This window comes from Amblyomma americanum, chromosome 6, assembly GCF_052857255.1.
Source record: "Amblyomma americanum isolate KBUSLIRL-KWMA chromosome 6, ASM5285725v1, whole genome shotgun sequence".
In the NCBI taxonomy this organism is placed as follows: domain Eukaryota; kingdom Metazoa; phylum Arthropoda; class Arachnida; order Ixodida; family Ixodidae; genus Amblyomma; species Amblyomma americanum.
In genome coordinates, this window is record NC_135502.1 from 53,824,313 (window position 1) to 53,835,350 (window position 11,038).

The 11,038-nt window shown below is 43.3% G+C and overlaps 1 protein-coding gene across 2 annotated transcripts in view; it reads left to right on the forward strand.

Moving 5' to 3' along the window:
- Positions 1–9,399, forward strand: part of LOC144093463 (uncharacterized) — a 195,895-nt gene extending 186,496 nt beyond the window's left edge. For both annotated transcript variants that reach the window (XM_077626864.1, XM_077626865.1), the window contains 2 exons: positions 4,476–4,538; positions 7,501–9,399. In XM_077626864.1, coding sequence (XP_077482990.1) covers positions 4,476–4,537 — 62 coding nt within the window. In that variant the 3' untranslated portion in view covers position 4,538; positions 7,501–9,399. The remainder of the gene's footprint in view (positions 1–4,475; positions 4,539–7,500) is intronic.
- Positions 9,400–11,038: the final 1,639 nt, after the last annotated feature.

Sequence of the window (11,038 nt, forward strand, 5' to 3'; positions counted from 1 at the left end):
TCTCACGCGCATGCTTTAGTTCATAAGTTTAGCCGCTAGGAAAAAGCAGCTACGGGCGGCGTGGCGCTACAATTAACCTATCGAGCAAGATGGTGTTTGCCATTATTTTAGTTCAAAGAGGTAATAGTTTTGTCATTTCTTTACGTTTTGAGTCTTCATCATTCATCCATTGCCTAGCAAAGATGCCAGAAAGTATCATGCGTGCATGCGCGCAAACAGAAAATTCACCGCTAGGATTTAAAGAAATGTCATATTTGCATGGATAATTACTAGATTTCAAAATAGTAAGACAGGACAAATGCAGCGGGAGGCAGTGAAAGGATAAAAAATCATTTTCCTAGCGCATGCACTGCAAACCACGTTCTAAAATTACATGCGAGAAAGCCAAAAGCGCCGTTATATGGCCGTCATACATAGCAGACGATGATGACGATCATGACAGACGACGGACGGGCGGACGAACGGACAGATGGATGGATCTGAACCCTTTAAATCGGGCGGTGGTTCAAGCCACCTTGCCATGACTTGTGAAATTTTACTCTTGTCTTGGTTTTAGCCACCAATCAGATAACCTTCGCTTGATTACTTCTACGCGCTTAAAATCTACCTTCCCTTCACTGTCCTTAAACCCCAACGCCTTGGATAAATCAGCCCCGCAACTTTCCACTGCAGGGTGAAGCCCTTTACAGAAAAGTATCAAGTTTTCAGCCGTTTCCTCCTCCTCTCTGCACGCAACGCACAACGTGTCTATCTCGTGGTACCTGACTCTATATGTCTTAGTCCTCAAAACTCCCGTCCTGGCCTCGAACAACAAAGAGCTTCCCCTTCAATTATCATAGATATTTTCTTTGGCAATTTAGTGCTTAAAGATCCTGTATGTTCCCAGTGCCGATTTCGTCAGCATCCCTGTTTTACACGCAGCTCTCTCAGTTTCTTTAACCTTTTCCTAACCGATAATTGCTCATTTGCCCCCTACTGCTGTCCAGATATTTGCTTGTCAATTTTCTTGTTCGCTTTCTCCATTTCGTGTCAACATTCCTTATATACAGGTACCTGAAAACTTCCCTAGCCCACTGCTTTCCGCCATTTTTTCAATCGCTCCTCAAATGCTATCTTACTGCTAGCTTCTCTGCTCTCGAACGACGCCCATCCCATATCCCCCTGTACCCCCTGATTTGGTGTATTGCTATGTGCTCCCAAAGCTAGCCTCCATACGCCGTGTTGTTTGATTTATATTCTTGCTTTAACATCTGGTCTCAAGAACAGGAGGATCGAGTGCCATAAACGGCCAAAAAGTTATCGAAAGTCCTACGCAGTCCTATAGGACACCGCCATATGTGCAGGTCTCTAATTTAGTAGGTCTTGAGACAAACGCCTCTAGTTTGGGCAGCTGCCTTCAGGTGCCGCATGACGCTGAACACCTAAAATCACCACGGTAGTTATGATGGTTTGGTAAATCCAGTTGATTTTCTACGATCAGAACTTTGAGGTGCGAGGACATGAAGTGTTTACTAGAAGCATATTTCAGCGTTTAAGTCGAATAGAACACCACCATTAACATGTTCGGCAGCATTTCACAGCACTGTACCTATAGTTTACTCACAACAAGTACAAGTAAAAATATTGCCACTGGTTTATGCGCAGCTTGATACTGGCGGCCGACAGATAGCGTTAGTGTGTGATTTTGAGTAAGGCTACTGCAAATTTACAGCACAGACATAAATGAAGAGAGCCTTGCGAATGCGTGTGGCCAGAGAGCTGCTGAAGCTTACACGTCAGAGGACGCCTCTTTTGAAGCGAAAGCTTCACTATTCTAGGTAAAGCCGATTTCGCCACGCGTTGCCGCTTTATCTTCAAGTGAGCTGGAGGTCAAGTGTGGCTATACGCCTTACCATATGTAGTCAACCATGGTGTTGTGCCACCTTAGCTTATACCTTTCGATTCGCCGGTAGAGGGCGGTAGAATAGGCCGCAGTGTTCATAGGATGACCTTCCTCTCGCGATGAACCATTAATTTAACTGCCCCAGGGTGGGCGCGCTGCCTATCCAGAGTGCGGAACGCACTCAACGTTGCAGGCGCCAAGCCGCGTCTACTTGTCCTATTCACCACAGCTTTCGCTCTAACCAGGTTCAGCAGTAGTTAAACCGCAGCTAATTATTTCGCCGCATGCACACACCATACCTGACGTGCCCGGCCGAGTGACAGCTGGAGACAGGCTGCCTCTTGGCGGCACCAAAAGGTTGAACAAAAGTTGCACAAGCAGTTGCTTGTGTGAACTTGTCTCTTGAAAAATATTTCCTTATTTTGATAAATTGCTTTTCAAACTCTTATCCGCGAAAAAAATACCGCCATCCTGATTCAAAAGCCTGATTCACTGCCCTGATTCACGTTCGATTGTCGTATTCTTGCACATTGGCCTCGAAAATGGACTTACTGCGGAAATATGGGAGTGTCGCCCTTTCAAGAATTATCGAGCAGCAGCAAAGTAAAAAAAGAGCGTTAAAACGCGAGCGCTGGTTGGCAGATGAATTTTTTTTCAGCATTCGTGCTTTTCCTTTTTCTCGCTGACGTGCATACGCAATTTTTACGCTGTTTGCGCGCACGGCGGTTAGGAACGCGCAATATTAAATACACGCATGCGCAAGTCGAGGGGACCGCGAAAGTATGGTGTAAATAGCGCGTCCGCTTCGAGCTCGACGGAGAAGCTACCGGGAGACAGCCAGAGCAAGCGGACGCATTCGTTGGAGAATGCCAGTGTCGGTGTCATCATAATTTCGCGGAGCGTACCCTGCGCCACGGATACGGAATCACTAGAATCCTTTAATGCGAAAGCATTTCTCGGCTCATGAGTGGGCCCCGCCGCGGTGGCTCAGTGGTTAGGGCGCTCGACTACTGATCCGGAGTTCCCGGGTTCGAACCCGACCGCGGCGGCTGCGTTTTTATGGAGGAAAAACGCTAAGGCGCCCGTGTGCTGTGCGATGTCAGTGCACGTTAAAGATCCCCAGGTGGTCGAAATTATTCCGGAGCCCTCCACTACGGACCTATTTGTTCCTCTCTTCTTTCACTCCCTCCTTTATCCCTTCCCTTACGGCGCGGTTCAGGTGTCCAACGATATATGAGACAGATACTGCGCCATTTCCTTTCCACCAAAAACCGGTTATTATTATTATTACTCATGAGTGGCGTCACCGGAAGCTGTGGACTGGCGCTGTGGACAGAAGTTGTGGACAGAGCGTGTCTGCACGAACTGAATAAAAGTGCAATCGTAGCGCCATCATGCGTCTGCCACTGAAACCCCCCCTCGCAATGTACAGCGCTAGCCCAGCAGATGGCGCGCGCATAGGCGAGATGATGGAGGCGAGGTAGCGGACGCGTATGGGGGAGGAAGGACGCGCAGCAAGAGAAATGGTTTCGCATGACTTCACCTAAGCAGACTTGAGTGTACTCCTGGAATTTTTTGTTTATTGCTATAATTTTCAGGAAACCTGGGCTTAATTGTTACGCACTGGGACAACAGTAGAGAACTGTCGTAAAGTTGTTTTGCGGTTTTGCGAATGGGCTTCATGTCGTGCTTTTAGCGGTTGAGACGGACCTTTTAGGCCTTCCTTCTGCGAAGAAATTTATAATTTTTGTAAACGTGACAGCTGGCTGGTAACTCAAGGACAAGAAACCCTAAGCCTAACCGCATGTATTGTGAATTTTTGGTCGGCGGGGCGCAGAACTAGACTTCGTGGCTTTGCAAGATGAAAAAATGATCAGCGGCTGTCGCATCGATGAATGCTGCTATCTATTGGCCTTTACTTAAGCGCGTTGCGCACTGTCGCATGACTATAGAAAAAAATGAGAGATGGCTAAATATTAGTAAGTTGACGACCTGATGTCGGCAACACGTTCTATATTGAAGAAGAGCAAGCACGATGCTGTTTATGCTCACCTAAAAGCAATTGCCATAATATGTGGACAACAACAACAATAACTAAAAACAATAGGCGGGATGCAGTGACAGCGACCATTTATTTTAGAAACCACGCTCCTCAGCCTTAAGTTAGGTTCCATGAAGTGTCACTAATGCCACAGTCAGCGCATTCTGCTTTACTGCAACCAAACTAGATTATTTACCCTGCACCAAATTGTCGGCACACATGTTTTCTTGCAGTTCGCTTTCATCGAAATAACCATTGCAGCCAAAACTGGACTCTGAAGCGCAGTGCTCTAAAGCGAGTTATTACAGCCATGAGGTCATTGTGGATGATCCTCATGCGACATGATTAGCGTGTTAAATCATTGCAAATATGTTAGTGTCATTTGCGCAGTCATGGGAAATTTCATGTTATTTATCAGATTACAGCGGCATCATGCCCGATACCTTTGGTCACAACAATAATGTTGAAAAAAAAAGTATTTATATGATGATAAAAAGACTTTCAATGCGATAATTTTGTACTTACTGCCTTTCTTATATTTTTCCTTTTCAGAGAAGACGATTCCAGCAGTTATCAAGCACAAGGAAGTGGCCACAGCCTCCCAGAAGTCTTAAGGTAAGGAGCCCCGCAGTTTCTTTCTGTCAGCTGTATTACTTATTTTAGCTCAATTCATTTTTAGTATGCGCCCCTCGAAACACAACGCTGACCAGACTCACTGGCAATCGAATTTTCAACAATGCGATGTCTTTTATAAGAAATTAGCATGAATGTACCAGCTAAGCACAACAAGCTTCAGTTGAGAACTGTGATGTTTAATAACAGAATTTATTTTGAGGCGTGCTAGGAAAGAACAGTGAAATAAAGTAAACATGCGTGCTAGAATTAGAAATATACAATTTTGCTTTGGTGAAGCATTTCCTTTACACGTTCTTTAACTGTCCAGAATCGTGACGCTGGCAAGAAAATTATACAAATTTTTATCCTTTCGTCAAATGGCTGATGGCCCGATATGTCATTACCTCGACAGATGAGTCACGAAAGTCACTGTCCGTGTTATTCATTCAAATGACTGACTTTAGCTGATTGCCGCAAAATGCCTGTCTATTCCAGCCATCACCGGTCATTCTGCATTCCGCGAAACTGTCGCCACGAGTCTGGTATATAAATGTTTTATTTACCCCCCCCCCCCCCACACCCCTTTATATAATACACCGATGGGGTATTCACGGTATTAAATTGAACTGCGATGAAAGTGACCTGTTAAGTACCGGTGAGGCAGATTAACATAATATATTCATCAGCTTGCCAACGAGACTGTTTCAGTAAAAAAGAAAGCGCTGACTAAAGTAGTTTGAAGAAAACTAATGGCAGTGGAGAGGAATTCTCACTTTATCGCAGTTTTCTGCGCCTCAATTTTGAACCTAAAAGCCATATAGTAGAGCGCACACAAAATTTGAAATTTCGGGAAGATTGTCTGGTTGTGCGGTGCATCTGTTCAAAGACATAATGTCATTTTTAAAAGGTCGTGCGAAAAAAAAAAAGAACTTTTATATGCACAGTGTGCTTGCAGTACCGTTGTTTTTTGCATCTATTTTTTCTTCTGCATCATATAGAACAAATCACATGAACTGGCCTCATGTGCAGAAATCTGCAAAAGCACCTAATTCGTGTTTTTTTTAAAGTTTTATACGCCTTTGAGAATAAAGAGTTCTGAAAAAAAAAGTTGAGCTAACAACGAGCAATTTTCCGGCTTCTTCTCGAGTACTGTCGTAATATTTACTGAACTGGAAGACAAGTGCCCACTGCAGCGGCCAGAAAAGTTTCAAGGCGCTCGCACAAGCAGTGCGCGAGGTCCTTTATGGCAGACAAGTCCAGCTTTCTCGGGCAAAAGTATTTAAAATTGGAAAATTGCCACACACTCGTATGGAAATATTGAAGGTACTGGTCCATTATTCCAATATGTAGCAAAATTTTTGTTTTAAAGTGTTTCCAGCGATCGCATAGAACAGTTTAGACTGCCATAGAAAACCAATGGGGACGCTTTTGACGATAGCAAAAGCGTCAATACAAAAAAAATATAGAAGGCTGCCTTTGGGTGATCTACGGATATATTGATTGCTATAGTGAAATCTTACATTATATGAAAAAACTGCGTTCATAAACGGCTTCCCACTCAAAAATGCTTTTGTCCAGAATTGCTGGGTATGACTGTGACACTAATAGCGTTTGTCTGCAGCATTAATTTAAACAGACATTGTGACACAGCAACTGCAGGCAGTGTAAAAAAATAGTTATTCCAGGCAGTTGCAAGCAGCTGCCTCAAAATCCGAAACCTGTTACGTTCTCTTACGCCTCACGGTCAACTGAGGGATGATATTAACATGGTTTACGCAAAAAAGCGTACAGGCGCTAAAAGACGAAGACAAGCACACTCAAGACAGGACAGTCTTCGTCTTTTAGCGCCTGTACGCTTTTTCGCGTAAACCATGTCAAGCTACAACCAACTAGCTCAAATGAAAGTCTTGCTGCGATGATATTAAGCTCGCTGGAAACAAGCAAATAGCACAAACCCTGCGCCATGAGCTATACGAACATTATCGACCGAAGACAAAGCGGAATCCCCTCGTATTTTCCGTGCTATGCACCGCGTCGTTGCAACCGGAATCAGTCAGTTGCTGCGTTACGATTCTTGGCCACTTCGCTAAGGGCGCGAGTAGTCATCGCGTAGTAACAAATTTCTTTGACCGATTTCCTTACGATATTTCATTTATTTCACGTGGGCCAGTACGCATAGCACACGTAATCATTCATTCATTCATTCATTCATTCATTCATTCATTCATTCATTCATTCATTCATTCATTCATTCATTCATTCATTCATTCATTCATTGAACCCTCAGGGCCAATGGCGTTAAAGAGGGGAGTGGGTACAAAAAATACATAGACAAGAAAATTAGTATTACAAGAAATTTCTGCTATTTATACAATGTTAGCTATTGCGTTGCGAAAATGCTGGTTATCATTGATGTCGATAATTTCAGCACGAAGGTTGTTCCATTCACGTGAAGCACGAGGCAAGAAGTAATTGAATGCAGATAAGGTGCGAAATTTCGAAATTCCAACATTGTGGCGATGATCAGTGTGGCTTGAAACATAATGGGGAGGAGCAATGAGTGCGTTCTGTAGAGTGGAATGATGGTACAATTTTTGAAAAAGACGTAGTTGTTCCTGACACGAAACTCGGCGGTCGAATTTCGATGGAGGCGAAATTCTAGATGCCCGTGTAAATTTCTTTCACCGATTTCTTTACGCGATTCCATTTATTTCATGTGAGCCAATAGGCATAGCACACGTAATCGTTCCTGACACAAAACTCGGCGGTCGAATTTTGATGGAGGCGATATTCTGGAAGCCCGTGTCCTGGCCATGTCAGTGCACGTTAAAGAACCCAATGTGGTCGAAATTCCGGGAGCCCTTCACTACGGCGTCCGCCATAGCCTGAGTCGCTTTGGGACGTTAAGCCCCCATGAACCATAAACCATAAACATATGTATTCCTTTCTTTTTTATTTGCAGTGTCAAGCTGTAAGGAAGCCCGCTGCGCAGCGTGCAGACCCTGACACCGTCGACGCCCGTGACAACACCTCACCGAATCTTCCGACTTCTCCGACACCTGAACTCCAGCCTGTAGCCAACCGAGCTCCAGAATCTGCACCCTGCCTTTGTGCCGACCCTTTCCTTCGTTTGCCTGTATACTGCTACTCTCCCCCGAAACGTGTTAAAACGCTAGGACGTGCCGTTATCGCCCCGCTCTCAAGGGACACCTTGCTCGTAACTATTCCAAGCTCGTTTTTGCTAGAAAACAAAACAACAAGCAAAAAGCGACAAACAAGGGACTAATGAAGCAACCAGTCGCTGCTGTATAGATATACAACTCGTGTTCGTGGACACCTTCGTATTACGTATTACTCAGCGGTGTGCGTGATATGCCTAAAAGTCTAACTGTGGTTGTGTTATGCACTGTTGGTAGTGATATACACTGTGAAAGAATTCCGGAACAGATCTCTTACTTCCGCGCCTTCGCTTGAAAAGGCGACCCACTTTCGTGGATATTGAGAATTCTTGTGGTGTAAACTGGGCAGTTTATTCCGAAAGAATCCATAAAGCATTACTTTTATTTTTTTAGAAAATATGCAACCTTCTTGTTAACTTTAGGCTTTAATTATTCAATCTTGGTAAGACTGAAGAATTGAGGTGCAGTTTGGCTTACCTGCTTACAGCTTTTTCTCGCTCTATGCCTGTATTAGCGCGCCGTGCTAAGATATTATACTTATTGCTGAGCGCATTGTAAGAAATGCAGCTTGTTTAAAAAAAAGCCTGGAGTGACAATATTTATATCAGCTGGAATGATAGAGAAACCGAGTGCGTTGGGACGCCAGAGTGATAACTGAAGCGAATCACCAGGTTAAAAGTAAAAAGCTTAGCAAAGTGAAAATTCAGCCTCTTTGGACAGATAAAAATACAGGTTTTGGTCGAATAAAGTGACAACAGTCATCTAAGCTGTGCAGATTATCTGACAGAGAAAAAGCTCCTGCGATGCAGCACCATCTTGTGGCGATTTTAATTTGCTGTACAAGAATACCGAAATTATGTTACCAGTGTGCGAGGGAAGTTTGTCCTTGAAAGTTGTACCGTTTCAGGAAGAATGCCTCTCTATACAAACAATTTTACAAACATAATTGTTGTCGTCTGATAAAGTTATTTGCACCCGGTTAGATAGGAAATTAATATTATAAATACTTTGATAATTTCACCAAAATTTGTGTGGAGCAGAATCGTTTTCGTAAATTACAAAAAAAAAACTGCCAGTATATTGACAATCGTTTTGTTGTTTTCTGTCACTGCAGCTTCCTTCTTAATCTTACAGTACCGAGAGAAAGATGAACGTTAGAAATGTTACGGGAATTCTTTTGCAGTGTACAGTCACGTCTTTGGCTGAACGTTATTCAATAAAAGTAGAAATAGTAGAAAAAATTAAAGTACTTCTTTCACTTGATATACTGACAAGAAAAGAAAAACTTCCTTCCCTTTGTTGCAGGTTGAATGCTATTTTTAGAACCTTTTTGCGATTGTTGAGCTTGATGGAAGGATTGCGGATGTTGTTCATTGACCGCACAGAAACGTGGTCGACGACAAAGAACAGTTCACGCCAGCAATGAATGTAGATATCTGATAAGGAAAAAAAAATGAAAACATAACCATGTTGACACAAACCTTTTTCACGCAGCTCCTTCCGAAGCTTATATCGTAGTGGACTCGTTCGTATTTTGTAAACGTAGTCGGATTGATTTAGCGGCTGTTTTCTCCCGCGACATGCGCAGGTAACGCGCTGTCGCCCACTGTTTTCACTGACACTGGTCATATCATGAATGTTGTACAATTTCAGCTAAAATAAAGTCACCGAAATGCATCCTGTTCTTCTCTTCGCAACAGTTAATCTTTCTTTCTTTCTTTCTTTCTTTCTTTCTTTCTTTCTTTCTTTCTTTCTTTCTTTCTTTCTTTCTTTCTTTCTTTCTTTCTTTCTTTCTTTCTTTCTTTCTTTCTTTCTTTCTTTCTTTCTTTTTCTTTCTCTCTTTCTTCCTTTCTTTCTTTCTTTCTTTCCTTTTTTCTTTCTTTCTTTCTTTCTTTCTTTCTTCCTTTCTTTCCTCCTTTCTTTCTTTCTTTCTTTCTTTCTTTCTTTCTTTCTTTCTTTCTTTCTTTCTTTCTTTCTTTCTTTAAGACGTTGTTACAGAAATGCCTTGGCAAAAGGCAATAGACATGTCTGACGGAGCCGCGCCCCACTTGGCTGCTGCGCACACAAAACCACGACGTAATTCAACAGAATAATACAGTAAAAGAATCAAATAAAGCATTATGGTAAATCTCATCTTAATCTCATCTCAGTCTCACCTCAGTATCATCCCAATCTCATTCGCATCTGCATCTTGCTGTCGTAACGTGTATGTATCATAAAAAGACAAAAAGTGCAAGTTGAACACGAACTGCGCATTGGCCTATAAGGCTTTTTTTCTTTTCTTTAAGTGCACGTGCAAAGCTTTGCAGTCTGCCTTACAAGCAGCGGCCGCAAGCCCGCAACGCAGCTTGAGAGAAGAGGCGGAGAGGCTTTTTTCCAACTTCACGGAAGTTGGAAAGTGCATGTGTAATATTTCTCTGACTTCCGTGCTCTTTTGCCGCTCTCATAGAGCATGCCATTACTGCCTAAATATTGCTGAGGATACCTCCCTCTAATGATGCCTGTAGAGTGGCCAGGCGGACATCCCGGATTTGTTCGCAAATGTTTTGAGAGAAGGCAGTGTCACGTTGCGACATATGACGGAACCCAACAGTCACCAAAACCAAGGATCAGAAGGCAATGGTTCTATTTTCGTTTTTAATATTTTTAATTTGTGTTGATGATCAGTGGTGAATCAGTACTGTAACTATTTTATCGCTGAAAAGTAATTGATTAGGAAGAAGACAAAAACAACCACATGGTGCCGGTGGGATCCAAATTTGGCTTCGGTTTCAGTGGCTGCTGCTTCTTTCGTATGTGTGCCATAACGAGCGCCTTATTTCCCTTCCCTTGTCTGCTCATTTTGACGCCGCACATTGTCAAGGCTGTGCAGGCAGTTATCGCACTGATCGCCCCTAATAACTTTTTATTGATTGCATATGGCGAACGGTATAAATTACATAGGAATGAGAAGTATGGGGTCACCTTTTATTGTATTACAAATAAAGGAGAGAGAGGGTCACCTGCTGACGGCCTCCCGTAATGTAAAGGAAGTAGTTGTTCAGGCTACTGAAGGGTGGTTAGAGACACACTTGACCCTTCTGATATAGACCCCTCCCCCTCCCCCCGCTAGCCCTGTCCTCCCAGAAGTAACAGCAGAGCTTAAACTGTGATCACGTTAGTACCGCAGCATGGTGCAGGTACTCGAAGAATAACGAAAAGACGCCGGACGAAAATGCGGACAGCACAGCGAGCTGTAGAAAGGACAGCTATATGGATAACTTTAATAGAGAAGTAGAGAACAAAGTGGGTTAGGAAACACATGCGGGATAATAACATGTT